General features: G+C 36.8%; 1 protein-coding gene across 7 annotated transcripts in view; it reads right to left on the bottom strand.

Annotated features, from left to right (window-relative positions):
- N4BP2L2 (NEDD4 binding protein 2 like 2) overlaps positions 1-17368 on the bottom strand; it is a 75519-nt gene extending 58151 nt beyond the window's left edge. For 4 of the 7 annotated variants that reach the window (XR_012922482.1, XM_012752141.3, XM_076009512.1 and 1 more), the window contains exons 1-5: positions 17155-17368; positions 14861-16116; positions 4795-4919; positions 927-1015; positions 451-527 (exon numbers count right to left, since the gene is read on the bottom strand). Coding sequence is in view for 5 of the 7 variants with exons in the window: in XM_012752141.3 (XP_012607595.2) it covers positions 451-527; positions 927-1015; positions 4795-4919; positions 14861-16116 (1547 nt within the window). In the remaining 2 variants the exon portion in view is untranslated. Of the gene's footprint in view, positions 1-450; positions 528-926; positions 1016-4794; positions 4920-14860; positions 16117-17154 lie in introns of those variants that run through there. The other 3 variants (XM_076009511.1, XM_076009515.1, XM_076009513.1) reach the window with 3 other exon arrangements.
- Between the last annotated feature and the right edge of the window lie 3281 nt (positions 17369-20649).

The raw sequence follows: 20649 nt of genomic DNA, 5'->3' as shown, positions 1-20649 counted from the left end.
ATTTGCTTAGCTGACTAGTCGTGATCTGCTGCAGAAATATTAACGTGTTTGATTGTGCTATGCTGTCCCAAACTCTGGAAGGAGTGTTAAATGGTTAGGTATATATATATACTGTATTACCTTTCTAAAATTCAAAAAAACTTAAATTCCAAAACACATTGATTCTAAGGATCTTGCTATGGGATTATGGACGTGTAGTTGTAATGATGAAAAAGAGAGAGCAAGATAAAAGAACAAGGTAAAAAGGTGATGGGGCCTAAAATGGGAATGAGAAAAAGGTAGAAGGATAATGCAGAGAAGTGGCCTAGCCAAAAACCAAAGGGGAAAGTCCTAATTTTACCTTCAGAGTTCCCAGGACCTACACTAGCACTCAATAAACTGTAAAATGATGCAGGACGTCACAAAGGAAAAAAAAAAGATAAGGATTCAATAAAAATTCAAGTGCCTTACTTTTCTAATTCTTCAGGATCAAATTTCCACCAAGTTTCAGGTTCATGAAACTCTACTCTGTATCCTTTTCCTATGGCCTATACAAAGGAAAGGAAGAAGACAAAAACCCAGAGAATACTTCTTAAAGTAAAAAGAAGGCAGACAGATATAAATTTCATTTAGACAATACTTCCAAGTTTGCTCAACCAAGAAAAATGTTACTTTATAAACTAATATGGTTTATAAAAATTTTAAGACTACTTAACTGGACAAATTCCAAAATTCCATTACTATTTTCCTGGTCAGTTAAAACTAACAAGATGAGCTTATTCCTTACTAAGCACCATCCATAATTTTTTAAAAACTAAGCAAACCAATAAACTTTTTTAGAAAATAAGCACAAATTTTTTAATAATCAAGATCAAAGTGACCAAAATTTCAGAACATAAAAAAATTGAAAAGTATAAAAAATAAAAACTTTTATATTTCATATTTACCATTTCCACGTATGGTTTCATTTCCCAAGCTTGTGTATTAGTGTTGTCTATTATAACCGGAGATCTCCCCTGATCAATAGCTTGTTTTGCTGAAATAAAAAATAAATTTTAAAAATAAAAACAAAAACTAGAATTATTAGGTTAAAATACACAAAATAAAATTTTAAACATTCATTATGAGGAAATTTACTACATCTCTTTACTTAAAACCAAAACTGTGCAATCTCGAGTCAGTTCCATTAAAAAAAAAAGGAACTCCACTAGATTAAAAAGGAATTAAGGAGACATAACCACATGTCAGGTGTATTCTGCAGAATGGAATTACAATTTGACAAACTGATTGTGAAAGACATTTTGGGGACATTTTATTAAATTTAAAGGAAGTCTTCAGTCTAGAGCTAACTTTCATTTATGGGAAATAAAGGAGATAAAGGAACAAGTTACATCTGAATACGGACTGAGTATGAGAAGAGGTGAAAATTTACTGACATGGAAAGATGGAGATTATTAAATGAAAACAGCAAGTAACAAGACAATAGTTAAATATGATCTTACTTAGGTCAAAATACAGAGCTAGGAAGATTTACTAAGATATTAAAAGTAGTTATCTTATCATGTTTGCATTTCATGTTTAGTTGTATTTTCTAATTTCCTACAATGTACAAATAATGGTTTTGAAGTAAGAAAGGCTTATATTTTAAAATGTTATGGAGTTATCGTTACTTACCATCAAAACTTTATATACCAAGTAGCTAAATACCACAGTTCAACTAACTTTGTGGAGATGTCTCAGGACTATAATCCTCAAATTGGGAGCTGAGATAAAAACAAACTTTTCTAAACTTTATCTCCCTATCCCAGTGCCATCTTTTCTACCACGAGGTGAGACACAGACAGCCACTGTTAATGACAATAGTGCAATACTCCTCTAAAGGTCAGTTAGAATAATGACCATGGTGGAATACATTTCTGGGAGAAGATACCTCTAAATACCAAAAGAAATTTAGAATCTGGATCATGAATAGGTTACTATCATCCATAGTGCTAGCATCATAATGCTATCATCTCCTACTGCTCTATTCTCCAATCATAGTGATCAGATCTTTCATTTAAAAAAAAAATTATGAAAACCATTATCCAATGTCTGATAGTTAGGCTCATACATCCAAGGAGTTCTGTTCTAGAAACAAAGCTTATTAACCAAATAAATCTCTGATTTGCAGGAATGGGCAGAGTATCCTTTTTTCATAAATAATTATCATCTAATATGACAGTCTAGTGCACTCCAGAAGAATAGAGCTCCTAAGTAAACAATGTTTGAATATCCAAATAATGAGAGTAGTTTTCATAAACAAATTAACTATTGTAATAGTCTAAAGAAAGAGAAGAATGATACTTTGGATATGTTTTCAATTTATAAGTGTTCTAAAATTAATTTAGATTCTTATAATAATAAACATGAGGCAGATAGATTTTCCCAGAATGGTGCCTGGCATTTAAAGGTATCCAAGTCTGTATTTATTATACTGATAAAAAAACAAAAACAAAAAAACAGCAGCTTATCCAGACACCATTATTCTGTTCAACAAGTAGAATCAACATAATTCACATGGCATAAACATTTTAATGAAATATTCTACACTAACAACTACTGCAAAGAGGAAAAATGCCCCACACAAATTTCCTAGTCCACCAAACGTATAATAGTTCTGTCTTTATTCATTCCCTTTATCACCTACTCTTGTTCCCCCTTAGCCCAAACATAACTCCAAACATTTTTGGAATTACAACACTATCATTATTTGATTTAGGCAACAATGTTCTATGGAATTTAAAAAATCAAAAAAGAGGCACAGTGATTGCTCAAGCCCATAATCCTAGCACTCTGGGAGGCTGAGGTAGGAGGATCCCTTGAGCTCAGGAGTTTGAGACCAGCCTGAGCAAAAGCAAGACCCTATCTCTATTAAAAGTACAAAAATTAGCCAGTTGTGGTGGTGAGGGCCTGTAGTCCCAGCTATTTGGAAGGCTGAAAGAGGCAGGAGGATCGCTTGAGCCCAGGAGTTTGAAGTTGCAGTGAGCCAAGATGATGCCACTGCACTCTAGCCAGGGTGTCAGAGTGAGACTCTGTCTCAAAAAAAGAAAATAAAAAAAAAACAAGTATGAACTTTAATAGAATGAAAACTTCTTGCTCAAAAATATTCTAATATTTCTTACTCTAATTGACAATTGAAAGGAAAAGCATTTATACTTTTTTCTTGTATATACTATCCTTTAGGGCAACCCTAGTTAGAACTTTTAGTTGAGAGAAAATTCATTATAGAAAAATTTTTGCTATTAAACATGGAAATGGACCTAAAAATCACCATTTTGCAACTCTTAATGAAATAACTGACTCAGGAAACAATTTATGGTTGGATAAAACCATCAGATACACAGTTGTCAGGGAACTTGTTAATAGAGGGAACAGGCAATTCCTGTGAATCTACTTATTAAGGTTACAACCACTAAGAGTGGGACAACTAAATACTTGCTTGCCAAAAAAACACAAAAAAAGTTGAACTGAATCAAGCCTCCAGTCTAGAGCAAATTTCCATTCACAGAAAATACAGGAGTAAGAAGAGCAAGTTAAATGGTTACCAGCAGGAAGCAAACAGAAAACTACAGAATATGTAACATTCTATAATACAAATGACCTCATTTCTGCAACAAGCTAATAGCATGAAGGTTAAAAGAAGGGAAACTGCTATAGATTAAGATAATTAAAACAAACATAAAACAAAATGTATTTTGAGAATCTTGTTTCCCCTTTTTAAGACAATAGGAGGAATTCAATTACAGACTAGGTTACATGATGCCAAGGAATTGGTATCTTTTTTTTAAAGTGTCATAATGGCATTGCAGTTAAATAAGATGTTATTAAGTAAAAAGTTAAGTTGAAATGTGTAACACGATGTCTAGAATTTGCTTTAAAATACTCCAGCAAATTATAATAAAAAGAAGGGAGATAAAAACAAAAAGGATAAAGCCCATATGTCACAATCTTGGTAACAGATAATTCTGGTAATGGGTTTATAAGATTCATTATACTCTCTCTAATCTAGGCATAAAATTTTTCATAATAAAAGCTATTTAATCATCAATGTATTCATCTTTAAAAAACATGGTGTACACATTTAAAGTTCTAGATCAATAGGTTTCAATTCAGATTACACATTAGAACCATCTGAACAACTTTCCAAAAACAAAAAACAAAAATCACCAGTGCTTAGGCCCCACTCCAGATCAATTAACCAGAATCTCTGAGGCTAAGGCCCAGACATAAGTTCTTTTTAAAAAGGTCCCTAAGTGATTCAAATGTGCAGCCTAGGTTAAGAAACCCCTATTAATGATGAACAGAAATTGACCAATGTCCTCTAAAAAATCTATTAAGTAGGTTTCTTATACAGCAACATCAATGAGAAAAACTTTTAGTACTCACAACCAGTATATTAAGCATTGGAAAACATTAGCATTGTTCTCAGGGAAATACTTTGGGAATACATAACACTATCAGAGTCCTCTAAATTTACTCATGAGGTATAAAATAAAGCCTATTAAAATATCCCATAACTCTAATATTTTACCAGCTTGGTACACTATTTATAGTTCACAAAATGTTTTTTCTAAGTTCTCTGCTTTACACAACTCCAATCAGGAAAGGCAAGTATAATAATCACCACTTCTAACAGATGAAGAAATTGGGTCTCAAAGCTATTTAAATGGTTTATCAAAGTCATTTAGCTGGTAAAAATCGAAGTCAAGAATAAAACCTAGGTCTTCTGACTCATAGTCAAATATTCCATCCCAGAAGACCTGGCCCAAAACAAACCTCTGTTCTGGTTCCAGTCATGGGCATCACCAAGTTGATTAACATTATACCTGTACCCATCTTGATGGCGAAAATAGTCATCAGTGCTGAACACAATGCCATCACGACTCTGACCAAGCAGAATTCTGTTAATAAAAGAAATCATAAAAGTGCCATTTATAAAATCTATAACCATTAGGAATAAACCACACAGGAAAGGTTATTAAATGAATTTCTGATACTTACCTGTGAGTATATTGCAAACAGAATACCACATGAGCTGAACAACCTTAAAAAGCTTTCAGTTTTCAAATACCACTTTACACCTAAATCTACATAATTAACAGCCAATATAAAAAACTTTTTATTTAAGAAAAAATATTTTTGGAGGCAGGATCTTGCTATGTTGCTACAGCTATAGTGCAGTGGTATCATCATAGCTCACTGCAACCTTGAACTCCTGAGCTCAAGCGATCCTTCTGCCTCAGTCTCCCAACAAGGCAGGACTACAGGGGTGTACCGCCACGCCTAATTTTTCTATTTTTTTGTAGAGATAGGATCTCACTCTTGGTCACGCTGGTCTAGAACTCCTGACCTCAAGCAATCCTCCCACCTTGGCCTCCCAAAGTGTTAGGATTATAGGCCATCAGCCACTGCACCCGGCCAAAGATTTGTTTTGAAAACGTGACACCAACTTAAATTCACAAGCAATGGTGATATTTACAAGCGTTCAGAGGGTCAGAGAATTCTCAAAAATAAAGACTTGTGAAAGAGATTGGGAGTAGGCTGAAATAGGGAAAACACAGGAAGATAACGATTTGGCTCCAACAATCACAACGCAAAGTATTTTGTTTTGCTCCTCCCTTAACCATTAGGCAACTGGATATTATTCTATAATTTTGGGGTGGGAGTGGGGGGCGCTGGAAGATGGTAGAAGGGATTGAAAGTAAAAGAATATTGGCCAGGATGATTCAAGAAAAAGTAGTAAGAAGGATTTCAACTATTAAAATGAAAAACATGTCATCTGTCCTTTCAGCTTATTTTAACAATAAAATCATCTACAGGCATACCTTGGTATCCATGGGGAATTGATTCCAGGATCACCCTCTGATACCAAATTCCATGGGTGCTCAAGTACCTGACATAAAATGGCTGTTTGCATATAAACTATGCACATCCTCCCATATACTTTAAATTATCTCTAGATTACTTATAATACCTAATACAATGTAAATGTCAATAGCTGTTATACTGTATTGTTTAAGGAATAATGACAAGAAAAAAAAGTCTGTACGTGTTCGATATAGATGCAATTTTTTTCTCAAATATTTTCAAGGTTGGTTGAATCCATGTGGAACCTACAGATATAGAGGGTCAACAGTATGTTTTATAATAAAAATAAAATCTTATGTATCAAAATGGAACAATTTAAAATATGTATTTCCCCTTCAGAATTACTGTTCAAATTACTCTAAACAAACCAAATGAAAGTTAACAGTCTGAGATGTTTGTTTCTTTGGGAGACTGGAGTTGGATTTCTTTTTTAAGCAGCCATGATTTTTCCAAAATATATCCATCTAACATATTTGGCATCTTATCTGCTTATACAGATAGTCTAGAATATGGATATGGCTTCATATTAGCATTGTAAACCAAAGTTCAATTACCTAAAAGGAGATTTTGATCATTATCCACATGATATCTAACTATATTCAACAGTACCAAAAATCCAGACATCACCTTTCCTAGGTACCCAATGCTTCCTTTTTTCCCCTATTCAATTATGTTTTACTAGCAGGTGATTTTTAAGATGTTAATAATACCACACTACATGACTATAGTAGTTTTTGTATTTGAGAAATGATTTAAAGTCTCTCAAATTAAAAAAAAGATGGAGAAGTCACAGTAAAATCAATTTGTATAATCAAACTACATCAACACCAAACATGAATAAACATCTATGAAGAATATTTTCTTAAATATATAAATCATAACTATAGTGTATAAGTTTAGCTTAGAAAGACTTTCCCTTCCAGAAAGCATAGACTATTCATGCATCTTTTTCAAATGCCCTGAATTAGCTCAAATTATGAAGCTTTACTTTAAGGACTTTAAAAAATACCTATAAAAATCCAAGGCTATCTGATGTCATACTAAGCATATGAACCAAAAATAAGTTCCTTAACATTAGTATTTTCAAAATTTTTACAGCCAGATTTTATCAGAACTCTCTCAAGCTAAGTCAGGTACTATTAAGAAAAGCAATCCTCAGAATGTCAAAATTTAGGACCATGAATAAGTCAAACATCTAATTAAAAAAAATTCAGGGCAGGCATGGTGGCTCATGCCTATAATCCTGGCACTCTGGGAGGCCAAGGTCAAAGTATCCCTTGAGCTCAGGAGGTTGAGACCAGCCTGAGCAAGAGCGAGACCCCATCTCTACTAAAAATAGAAAAAATTAGCCAGGCATGGTGGTGCGTGCCTGTAGTCCCAGCTACTTGTGGGGCTTAGGCAGGAGAATTGCTGTCTAAGGTTACTGCAAGCTAGAGGCTGACGCCAAGGCACTCTAGCCTGGGAAACAGAATAAGACTCTACCTCAAAAAAAAAAAAAAATCATATCTGGGCTCAGTAACCACTAGTATTTTTTCAAAACAATAGTTATCTTTTGAAGAACCTATTATATGCCAAACTTTTTTTTTTTAAATAGATGGGAGTCTCTATGTCGCACAGGTTAGTCACAAACTCCTGGGCTCAAGCAATCCTCCCTCCCAGCTCAGCTTCTCAAGTAGCTAGGACTATAGGCATGTGGAACTGAGCCTGGCTCCAAAGATTTTATATACATCTATGCCCTCATTTAATCCTCATAACAACCCTGATAATTTGATATTAAACAAATCTGGGAATAAAAATAATTTCAGAAGTTAGGCCAACTGAGTTACATAGGTACTAATGGGAGAGCCAATATAAGGCATCTACCTAAGCCCCAAACCAATGGCCTACAGTGATCCCTACCTCCTTGTATCAACACCCTTGTATAATATTCCCTGGAGTGTGCTTGGGTTTAGTCACTAGCTTTTAAGGAATAGAATATGACACAGGTGATGTCACTTTTGAGACTGTAAGAAAAAACAGTGGCTTCTGTCTTACTCTTGGGCTTTCGTGTTTTCTCTCTCACTTTGACAGAAACCAGCAGCCTTGCAAATGGAGAGAGGCCCAAGCAGCAAAGAACTGAGGCCTTCAATCCAATGTAGCTCACAAGGAACTGAGTTCTGTCAACAACCTTGTGAGAGCTCTTAGAAGCAGACCCTGCCCAAATCAAGCTTTGAGACCAGAACACAGCCCTGGCCAATACCTTGATCACAGCATTTGTTAGTCCTTGAACCAGAGGCACCCAGCTAACCTAACCATACCCAGATTTCTGACCTACAGAACCTGTGATGCAACAAATGTTGCTTTTGACTAAGTTTTAGGGTAATATTATATGATCATGAATAACTAATGTACTCTGTGCTTATTATTTCTCACTTAAGCAAGAAATAGGTGAACCCTGTTCCCAAACACAGGCCTATAAGAGAGCTCATTCATTCCTGTTCTGTATGTTTATGAAAAAGAAAAGAAAAAAAAAAAAAAAAAAAAAAGAGAGCTCATTCCCATGGTTTATTTTTTAAATTTTCTAAGAATTGCACATTATTTTCTTGAATATATCCATGTGCATTTAAAAGTGATTTAAAAAAAAAAAATCTGAGCAAAACTAACACTTCATGAACCCTTTACCTCCTTACTTACCCCACCCTAAAACCACTTTACTGGGGCACTTCACTACTAAACAGCTCTTGAATTAAGAATAGAGACCTATAAAGAAATAAATCTTTCCTCTGGAGTTTAAATTGAGATCTCCCTCCTCAAAAAGTAGGGAGAGGAAAAAAAGAAATCTCTGCCCATTTCTCTTTAAACTACGATACATTTATTAGTTTCTATGGTTGCTACAACTAATTACCACAAACTTGGTGGCTTAAAACAACAGTAATTTATCTTATAGTTCTGAAAGTTAGTAGTATGAAATCAGTTTCACGGGACTAAAAACAAAGTATAGGTAGGCCTGTATTCCTCCTGGAGGCTCTATGGAATGTTTCCTTGCCTTTTCCCACTAGCTGCACACTTTGGCATACAGGCCCTTCTGCTGTCGTCAAAGCCAGTAGAGTCGCATCTTCTCTCCTTTCTGTCCTCTGCTTTTGGTCCTTATATCTCTGACTTGGATACTCCTGCCTCCCCCTTATTAAGAACCCTTGTGATTACATTGGGCCCACTCAGATAATCCAGGATAGCCTCCCCACCTCAAAATCTTTAACCTAATCAAATCTGCAGAGTCTCTTTTACTATGCAAGGTTAACATACACATAGGTTTTAGGGATTAGGATATGGACATCTTGGGGTATATTGTTCGGCCTACTACAGTAAATATCCACAATAGTTTTATAAAACAGACAAAACCCAAATAAAAACCTGTTTTCTCAAGTCCTCTCACTATTTCTCTCCCACTGTTTTACGCATGCCCTGAAATTATTAAAAAAAACAATTCTACATTTTCTTCTAGTTTTTTTTATGTGGTCTTATATCCATCTAGAAGCTCTTTTTGTGAATGATGGCACAGGGAGGGTTTTAAAATTATTTTCCCATACTGACAATCAAATACCCTATTACCATTTATTGAACGTTTTTACCTACTGATATATTACAAAGTTACATAGTAACTTTAGTAATTATAGTAAGTTTTGTCTTTTTTTTTTTTTGAGACAGAGTTTCACTTTGTTGCCCAGGCTAGAGTGAGTGCCATGCTGTCAGCCTAGCTCACAGCAACCTCAAACTCCTGGGCTCAAGCAATCCTCCTGCCTCAGCCTCCTGAGTAGCTGGGACTACAGGCATGCACCACCATGCCCGGCTAATTTTTTCTATATATATTAGTTGGCCAATTACTTTCTTTCTATTTATAGTAGAGACAGGGTCTTGCTCTTGCTCAGGCTGGTTTCGAACTCCTGACCTCAAACAATCCGCCCACCTCAGCCTCCCAGAGTGTATAGTAAGTTTTTAAATAACTTTTGATAGCTGGTAGGATAATACTCTTATCATTTTTTTCAAATTATTTTATTACATTTACATAACTAATGAACTTTAGAATTTGCTTATGAAAATTCATACAAAAATCCTTTTGGGATCTTGGTTAAAGTTTTGCCGAATCTATAAATATATTAGAGGGAGAAGTGACATCTTTACCTGAGTTGTCCTACCCATAAACACTCTATGGCCAAAACTATGGCCAAGCTATTAAAACCTGCTATATCTCTCAGTAAAAACAACTTGAGCATTTACCACGTGGGAAGCAGTATGGTTTAAAAAAGAATAGGGAGGTTGGGAGTTAGCCCTGGACTTATAATGTTTTACTACTTACAAGACATGTGATCTGGGATAAATTTACTGAACCATTCTGCATCCTTATCTATAAAATGAAAAATTAAGATCTACCTGCTCTGAGGACAGTGCCTCACACTGTAAGCACTCAACAAATTATAGCTATTATTACTGTAAGAGGGGGCATTGGGCAACCTGCTGGGAATTACAAAGTTGCCAAGTTTAGGTCTTCGCTCACAATCCAGATGATTAAAGTATATTCATTATAAGGATGATTGTAATTTACCTTAAAATATTTTAGCACAGACAGTGTGAGATCACATAGATGATTTAAGCTACATCCTAAGCACAGTTACCCTGATCAAGAAATCATATCCCAGGGTCTTGCTAGCTTAGCACAAAGGCTACTCTCCAAAGGTGGCTACAGAAGGTTTTTACAAGTGTCTTTTTATCTCTGATCAACTCCAGATTTTTTGCTAATAATGAAATGGCCTGTTTATGAAAATACACTCTCATTGGTGAAATCAGTACAGTATAAGAAATGTGCATTAACTAAATATTTCAAACCCCTACCCCCATTCTTGCATGAACAGGGCATAAGAATCTAGTAAAATCTATAGTCCACACCCCTGGGAACAACTCTCAGGGCTTGATCCCTAAATGGTCCAGCATCTACCCGCTGGGCCAGAGGATTCTGTTTGCCTCATTCCAACTACAATAGTAAAAAAATTCTACCTCTATAATATTCTTTAATTCTGCCTCAAATGAACCTTTCATAAACGTGCTATCAAGTTCCTAAAAGGACAAAGAGCTGGCACTTTATCATACCTACAAAGGCTGTATGACATTTTTTTTTTTAAGACAGAGTCTCACTCTGTTGCCTGGGGTTTGGGTGCTGTGGTGTCAGCCTAGCTCACAGCAACCTCACACTCCTGGGCTCAAGTAATTCTGCCTCAGCCTTTAGAGTAGCTGGGACTACAAGGCATGCACCACCATGCCTGGCTAATTTTATTCCATATATTTTTAGTTGGCCAATTAATTTCTTTCTATTTTTAGTAGAGATGGGGTCTTGGTCTTACTCTTGCTCAGGCTGGTCTCAAACTCCTGAGCTCAAACGATCTGCCTCACAGAGTGCTAGGATTACAGGCGTGAGCCACTGAGCCTGGCCTTGTATGACCTATTTTGTACTGGCTTACTCATAAATATTTAAAGTCTGTACTTGTGTTAGAATTTAGTTTTAAGACTTACTTTCATGAAAACCTGGAAGCAAAGTTGTGGAGGAACAACTAAGCCTCCATCCACTTACAACCAAATTGGCTTATGTCAATTATCAGTGAATAAAAAGATAATGCTGTCTTATATAGCTTATGCTACATACAAAGGCAATACTACAGAAATTCAGACAGAGGATTACTGAGGGCTGAGATAATAAACCAAAGCCTCAAGAAGTGGAGACATTTAAGAGAAATGTTAAGTAAATAAAGAACAACGGATGAACAAGCCTGTCTTCTTCTGCAGTGGAAGATAGGTACAAGTCCAAGTGTAGAAAAGATATAAAGATGGAAAGATGATAATGACTAAATGAAGAAAGGGACTTGAACACTATACCAAAGGAATTTGAACTTTATCAAATTGCCTATACTCATTACCACATATCAAAACTAAACAATGCTATCTTTTAATTTAGGGCTTCAAATTAGCTCCACTCCGATCTACCAATTTTTAACCTTTTTTTCCCTTCAAAGCTTGTTTTGTTTTGTTTTGGTTTTTTTTTGAGACAGAGTCTCACTTTGTTGCCCAGGCTAGAGTGAGTGCCAAGCTGTCAGCCTAGCTCACAGCAATCTCAAACTCCTGGGCTCAAGCAATCCTCCTGCCTCAGCCTCCCGAGTAGCTGGGACTACAGGCATGCGCCACCATGCCCGGCTAATTTTTTCTATATATATATTAGTTGGCCAATTAATTTCTTTCTATTTATAGTAGAGATGGGATCTTGCTCTTGCTCAGGCTGGTTTCGAACTCCTGACCTCGAGCAATCCACCCACCTGGGCCTCCCAGAGTTTTATGATTACAGGTCAAAGCTTGTTTTGAAAGCTATGAAACTATTCCTCACTAGAGAATAGGTGGCTTTATATTCAATCCCAAATAACCAACCTCACTTCATTCAAAAGTATTGACCTATCAGCCAGGTGCTGTGGCTCATGCCTGTAATACTAGCACTTTGGGAGGCCAAGGCAGGAGGATCACTTGAGACCAATTAGAGACCAGCCTGGGCAACATAGCTGGTCACAGGGCAACCCCCACAAAAAATGCGAAAATTAACCAGACATAGTGGTGTGGGCCTGTAATCCCAGCTACTCAGGTGGCTGAGGCAGAGGATTGCTTGAACCCAGAAGTTTAAGGTTGCATAGAGCTATGATGACTCCATTGCACTCTAGCCCAGAAAACAGCACAAGACCTTGTCTCCAAAAAAAAAAAGTGTTGGCCTAAAGAAGTACTCCTGGCTCTTTTACCAAGTTCCTTGAAGTCCATAGTCAAGTATAGGGCTATACATCCAATAGATACTAAAGTGAAAACATAGGAAAATACACTATTGTTTTATTCCTAGTTTGAGCTCTTATCTCTTACCAGTTTTTATAACTTATAAGTCATTTAACCTGAACTACTTCCCTTAGCCTCTGCTCCTTCTATAAAATGAAAATATAAACCCATCTCACATTTTAAAGTACTCTGTAAATTGTAAATCATGATACAAATGATACTTGGTAATACATATCACTTCCATTCTTATGTCATATACCTATTCCTCAAATATACATATTATAATAATCACCTCTATCATCTCCCACTACAATTATGTCTCCCTGAAATTCTTTTGCATTACCACTACTTTAGTCACCTTTAGTTTCAACAATATGTTGTCCCAAATCTAACTTTTCTTTCTTATGCTTCTTCTATATCCACTCTTAGTCGAGTGGTCCTAACTAGCAGACCCCTTCAACTAATTTCCAAGTTTCAATTTTTAATTTTCTCTGATATTATATTCTAAATCTAGAAGACTGCCCGTGTTTGTGAGACAACCCCACTCTTACCTTCTATCCTTTGTAAACAATTAAAATTTCATCTCCTCTACAAAATCTTCACTAACGTAAAAGGAATCAAAATGCAAAGACCAAAATTTGAATTCATTCACAAAGACTACATTTATAATCCAGTTTGAAATCTTTATATCATAAATTAAATCCGTTTTGGTTTTTTTTGTCTTTTTTTTTGAGACAGAGTCTCACTTTGTTGCCCAGGCTAGAGTGAGTGCCGTGGCGTCAGCCTGGCTCACAGTAACCTCAATCTCCAGGGCTCAGCGATCCTACTGCCTCAGTAGCCTCCCGAGTAGCTGGGACTACAGGCATGCGCCACCATGCCCGGCTAATTTTTTGTATATATATATTTTAGTTGGTCAATTAATTTATTTCTATTTTTGGTAGAGACGGGGTCTCGCTCAGGCTGGTTTCAAACTCCTGACCTTGAGCAATCCGCCCGCCTCGGATTACAGGCGTGAGCCACCACGCCCGGCCTTAAATCTGTTTTTGTTTTTTGGGTTTTTTTTTTTTTTTTGAGACAGTTTTGTTCTGTCTCTGGCTGCAACCTCACACTCCTGAGGATCCTCCCACCTCAGCCTCCCAAGTAGCTGTGACTACAAGCATGGGCCACCATGTCCAACTAACTTTTCTAATTTTTCAGTAGAGACAGGGTCTCACTCTTGCTCAGGCCGGTCTTGAACTCCTGAGCTCAAGCGATCCTCCCGCCTTGGCCTCCTAAGAGTCCTAGGAGTGACATGAGCCACTGCACCCAGCCTAAACCTTTCTCTGATTTCTTTTTTTCTGAAGAAACTTTTAGATTGTTTAAATCGTCTTAAAAGTAAATAAAAAACACACCTAAAAGGCTTCCTCTAATTTTTTTTATCCTCAAAAATATCAAATTCTTTTTCTCCTTGTCAGGCATAAATCATTCTATATAAACTGCAAATAATTTGTATTGCTTTTTTTATGCTATTTTTCACAACTGCAGAAATGTATATTGTTTTAAAATGTAAACAAAATATTTTGTAATACAATAAAACATCACCAGTTCTAACTCCATTTGGTTATTGCTCACTTCAAATTCCTTACATTTTATGAAACTAAAAAGGGGTACGAACATGGCACAATGCTTAACACATTCAAAATTCCTTTCCTTGAATTATCTCATTTGGTCTTCAAAATAATTCCAGAAAAATTAAGTAACATTATTCAATCATCAGATAGCAAAACTTGTCCAAGTCACAAAGTAAAATAACTGAGTCAAAACCCAAGTCATCTAACACTGCGTTCAACTTTTCTTGAATAGCTAACTCAAAAGGGAAAGCCAACACAGTTCTCAAGTATCATTTGCTTCATCACTGTCATAATTATAAATGGTACATCTATTTTCAAAGCCCTTAGCAGAATCTAAATATAAATATATATGCCAATTCTCCCTGCTTCTATCAGAAAACATCTTTCAAAACATTTAGACTGTCAGATGCCATTCTCAAGTATAGCAAATTAAAAACTTTCTACTTAGAACATGAAAGCATGTCACTGATTACAAATATCATTTATGTTTAAATTACGAATTTCCAAGTATTCACTTGGTATCCTTTACTTACCGAGACAATGTTGTTTTCCCAGAACCAGGCAGACCTCTTAAAAGAATAAGTAACTTCTGCAATTTATTTAACTTTTCCTCTTGAAACTGCTGGTTCACAAGCCTTTCTGCTCCATTATTATGTTTGTCCACAGAAAGATCTTTCCAGTATCTTTCTCTGATTTCACAGAAACCATTATTCAAATATCCATCGTGCATATTGTAGCCATGTCTAGAGGGATGAATACTACTGCTAGTCTCACTACAGTCAGTATATTCATTCTTCTGATCAAAAGTCAAACAATTCCAGTTAACATTACAACTATTTACATAATATCCATTTTGCATCTGAGAGTCATCTTGGGCTTGAAAAATATTTGATGGTGGATTCTGTGGAGCATTGAATCTTTGAATATTTAAATGATAGTTCAAACTAGGAATAGGAGGACCACGGGGTACTATAAAGGGATGCATTGACTGCCATTCAGGCCTGAAGGAAGTAAACGAAAAGTCACAAAATGTAGGTATTACTTGTCCATTACAGGTATATTTGCCTGGCTCATTGTCCAAGTTCTGTTGATAACCACAATGTGACTGAAAAGCATTACTAAGATCTTTCTTTTCTTCATCAGATTTTAAGAGATCATTATTATGGCCCTGATAACATGGAATAAATTGTTCCTGAGGAGGTTCGGGTTCCTTACAACTGCTTTCCAAATCATCTTTTTCATTTTCAAGCTCTTCAATTTCTTTGTAAAACTGGAATAATTCATTGTCAATCTCTGATTTTTTAGAGTTAAACTTCTGTTTCTCTTGTCCTCCTTTGTCATTTATATCACTGAGAATGTCTGTCTCATTCCTCCTTTGTTTACATTTCTTTTTCTCAGGGGGTTTGTAAATGGGTCCTATAAATGCTTTGCTTGTGCTATATATCTCATCTTCCGTGGATAGTGACGGAGGACTTGCATGCTGTAAAATTCGTGAATCAATGGATGCAACATTATCTGGTCTATTACCAGGCATCTCATCATGCAAAGGTCTCAGCAAAGCTGTAGTTTTGGTTTTGTCCTCCTGAGAAGAACTATGTCCTCTGACATCAATGATGGTCACAGGGACCCAATCATTTCCAGTTTTTGCTTGGATTCTGTGAAAATCAGCACTACTATGATGGGGGAAAACATAAGCCTCTGCAGTTGACTTCAATTTTTTATAGTGTGGTTCACCTGTTACTTCTTCACTAGGTCCCAAGAATTTAGCTTCAATTTCACCATAAGGCATCTGAGGAGTTAAATAAATCATACAATCATTAGCTCATATTTAAAAAATCTAAACAAAAGTTTCTTCATAAACAAAAAATTAGAAAAAGACATTTAAATTTGTGATACAAACATCTGATGGTAACATATTCCCAAAATACTAGAGTCCAACTGTAGTTTTATAACCATTCATTAAAGTACTCTCATAACATGATTTATAGGAGGGATTTCACTGAAATATCCGTTTTTAAAAAATGTATTTCATCTTTAATATAAATGATCCATTTCTGAATTTAGAGAACTTAAAAAAATTAAGTTTGGAAAGTTGAATCAATAATGTATATATTTTGATGATACAAATACACAATTGTGTATTTAGAACGTGAGTAAAACTGCCAGCCACGTTAACACATACCCGAACTGGCACTTTGCATTCTAAATGTCTTCTCACTTAAAACCACCCTTTTTTGGAGTAAATGGTTCCAAATTCCCAAACCTCTGACAACCAATCTCCTTAGCGTCCAAATGCTAGATTAACTGAAATGTCAGTCTTTGTGGGCCCTTTTCCTGTGAGTAGTTAGTGGAAATGTGGTTCCCAAATGGGTGTAGCGCCTTAATTTAGAAGGGAAAAAAAAACAAAGATACAACTGTGAAGAACCCCATCCTCCCGGAAACAGTCCCCTTCCTCAGCCAACTCTCAGCTGCTCATTTCCTCATTCGAAATGTGTCAGAAAAGTCCCGAGGAAGAGCACAAGGGCTGCGTTAACACAGTATGGCCTAAAAATAACCTGAGCCCCGTGCTTCCTGACCTCCAAAGAGAGCTGTCTGGGAAAAACTGCGTCACCCAGTTTCTTTGTCCCAACGAAGATAGGTTCAGGTCCCGTCTAGGAATTCTGGAGGTCTCGGAGGCTCAAAGGTTCACTCTGGCTTCTACGTTTACAGCTAATCTAAGGGGTCCAGCAAAACTGGCGAGAACCTGAGTCGCTAATGGAAGAAGGAAGGAAGTAACCGAAAAACGACTCCACCACCCCACCCTATCTAAAACGGGGTGTCTACTCACCTTACTCTACAGCTCTGCATCGACCTTTACCTCCCAATAAAACCTTCTCCTAGAAACACACAAACCTTTGATAAGGTGAAAGGAAAGCGAAGACACAGCACCTAAGCGGAGATCTGGGGACACTAAAGTGCCCAGCCCTCAGGATCGGGGAAACAAGCCGCACCTCCGTACGCAAGATGGCGGCCACCTCACAGTTACCCAGGCAGGAATTACGGATTCGCGCCGTGCATTGTGGGAATTGAAGTCCGGTGTCCGCGCCGGTGCTGTAAACCTCACTACACTGGGACTTGGTCTCCCAGAATCCACTGCGTTGTATACATGCCAATCTGGCAACAAAGGCAGACCGGAACTAGTTCCTAGATCTGGAGCGGGGAAGTTATGAATAATAGAAACACAAACTTTGGCTAAAAAAGAAAAAAGCAGCGACCTCCTCTGGTGTTCAACACTGAAGGTATAGAGAACATGGGAACCTGGCGCTCCGATGTAAAAGCAAAAGCTGCTCTCAGTGCAGGATTTTTCGGCTTTCCAGAAGACAGAAGAATCAGCTGACTTTTCAAAGGGGACTCAACATTTGGTATTGCAGTGTGTTTGCCGTGGTTTCTGCGGAAGAGCACCAAACATTAATTTTAGGCTCATACTCTTCCGAAGGAGAGAATCACTGCGTGTGTTATAGGGGTGTGTGTGTTGGGGGGGGGCGCCGCTAACATAAAAATACGAGAAAAATAGTGTTATGTCGCTGTTTTGGTTTTAGAAATATAGACCAATTATTGAACTTTCCCATTAAATGAGTGAATAATGAAAAGCAAGCGCCTAGTAAGAATAAATGCTATGGATATGTTAAATTAGCAATAAATACAAACCGAACAATTGATTATCCTCAACTCAGGGCCCCTTTTTACTTCTCACCGCCTCTCCACCCTGCTGAGACTGACTCCCCACACCCTGTTTTCTTTTGGGTCCCTGCAAGGGAAACCGCTCATCTCTTCATGTTTAATTCTTTCTGTGGGTATGACCCTTCCCCACTCCCAACATGATGTCATTTTAATTTATAAATATAATAGTTAAAAATCACAGTCTGGAACATACATATTTGATTATTTAAGTAACAGCTTTGTGACTAGGAGTGTGCACCAAAGCAATCCACCCTCTTAAAGAATACAAATTCCCATTGAGACTTTTGTCTGTTTCCTCATGATTAGATTCAAGTCATGCATCCTCCTTTGAAATAATCACATAAATGAGACTGTGGCCTTCTCAGGATATTACATCCAGAGACACAGGATGTCTATCTGTTCATTATAAAATGATATTAATCTTTATCATCCCATCAAGATATTGTCCAGTTCCTCTGCAGTGTATTTTCCCCCTTGCAACTAATAAGCACTCTGTGAGGTGATACTTTGACACCAAGCAAATATCCTGCTCCTAATCAAACTTTGCCTTATGGTTCAGATTCTATGAATCTTGGGGGGTTTTCCAACTCCTTCTATCAAGAAGAGCCCTGCTAATTTATTTATTTGTTGACTATCAGTATGAATTTATGGATTCCTTTTTGTTCAAGGTGTTATAATCCATTTCTGTTCTTATTTATTTATTGTTAATAGACTATTTTTAAGAGTTTTTTTTATATTTTTATTCTATAATTTTTTTTCTTTTTTCAGTGTATCTTTGAAATCTTTGCAGCCATTTAAGACAGTTTTAGATGCACACAAAAATTGAGCATAGAGTACAGAGTTCCTAAGTACCCACACACACACATAACTTAGTTATTGTTATATATCCATTATATATTATTTATATAACTTATTTGTTATTCAGATTTTCTTAGTTTTGTCTAAGTATTGTCCTTTCTGTTCCAGGATTCAATCCAGGATACCACCTTACATTTAGTTATCATGTTTCCTTAGTCTCCTTTTGGCTGTGATAATTTTTTGGACTTTGCTTGTTTTTGATAACCTAGACAATTTTGAAGAAAACTGATCTGGTACCTTGTAACATGTCTTTCTATTGGGATTTCTCTGTTGTTTTTCTCATGATTAGACTAGAGTTACGGGTTTTGTGGAAAAAAAAAGACTACAGAGGTAAAGTGTCATTTTCATCCCATCATAGCAAGGACTTATATTACCAGCATGATTTTTTTTTTTTTTTTTTTTTTGAGACAGAGTCTCACTTTGTTGCCCAGGCTAGAGTGAGTGCCGTGGCGTCAGCCTGGCTCACAGCAACCTCAATCTCCGGGGCTCAGCGATCCTACTGCCTCAGCCTCCCGAGTAGCTGGGACTACAGGCATGCGCCACCATGCCCGGCTAATTTTTTGTATATATATTTTTAGTTGGTCAATTAATTTATTTCTATTTTTGGTAGAGACGGGGTCTCGCTCAGGCTGGTTTCGAACTCCTGACCTTGAGCAATCCGCCCGCCTCGGCCTCCCAAAGTGCTAGGATTACAGGCGTGAGCCACCGCGCCCGGCCACCAGCATGATTTATGATCACTGATATTGAACTTAATTGCCTGGCTAAAGTAGTGTTTGTCAGGTTTCTACATTATAAAGTTACTATTTTTCCCCCTTTCCATAGTATACACTTGGAAGAAAGTAACTGCGTGTGGACCACATACCAGGAGATGGAGGTGCTATGGTTTGAATGTCCCCCAAAATTCATGTGTTGAAACCTAATTGCCAATGTAATAGTATTAAGAAGTGGGAAGTGATTAAGTCATGGAAGTGATTAAGTCATGATAATGGAATTCTTAGGAATGGAATTAATGCCTTTACAAAGGAGTCTTCACACAGCAGTCAGCCTTCTTGCCCTTCTTCCTTCTGCAATGTCAGAACATAGAAACAAGGCACCATCTTGGAGGCAGACAGCAGTCCTCACCAATCACCAATGCAGTACCTTGATTTTGGACTTCCCAGCCTCCATTACTGTTTGAAATAATTTTCTATTCTTTATAAATTACTCAGTCTGTGGTATTTTGTTGTAGCAGCACAGAGAGAGCACAGACAGGGAATATGCTCCACCTCCTTTAGTGTAGAGTATTATAGAAGAGAAAAAAATCTTTTCCTTCTGCCCTTCTAGGTTGTCAGGTGGGGCTCTGTAACAACAGTATACAAATCAATGTAGGTTTTATGTAACATGGAAGCCTTCATTAGGATATGAAGACCCTCTCCAAATAGTTAAGCTTGAGTGTTTTATATTAAATTTGATGAAGACAGAAATCATGGAAAAATGTGAAAGGACAAAGGGAGTATAAGCTAACTGTAGCAAACTGGGGGAAACTTAGCAAGCCTTATTTTTTTAGATTCCTCTTGACATCCCTCCATTTTCAGAGATAAGAATATTCCTTTCCTCCAGGTATGGGGAGAACACCTCTCACATGAGAATCTTGTGACCTGTCTTAGGGGAAGGTCAAAGATCCCTTTCTGCTCCTTTCATTTCTCAAATTTCTTCAGCTTAAAATATCTAGTATGCCAAGACTGCACCATAAACTAATAAATGA

Source organism: Microcebus murinus, chromosome 13 (assembly GCF_040939455.1).
Source record: "Microcebus murinus isolate Inina chromosome 13, M.murinus_Inina_mat1.0, whole genome shotgun sequence".
In the NCBI taxonomy this organism is placed as follows: domain Eukaryota; kingdom Metazoa; phylum Chordata; class Mammalia; order Primates; family Cheirogaleidae; genus Microcebus; species Microcebus murinus.
Note: the sequence above shows the minus strand (reverse complement) of the source record. Positions and strands in the feature narration are given on the sequence as shown.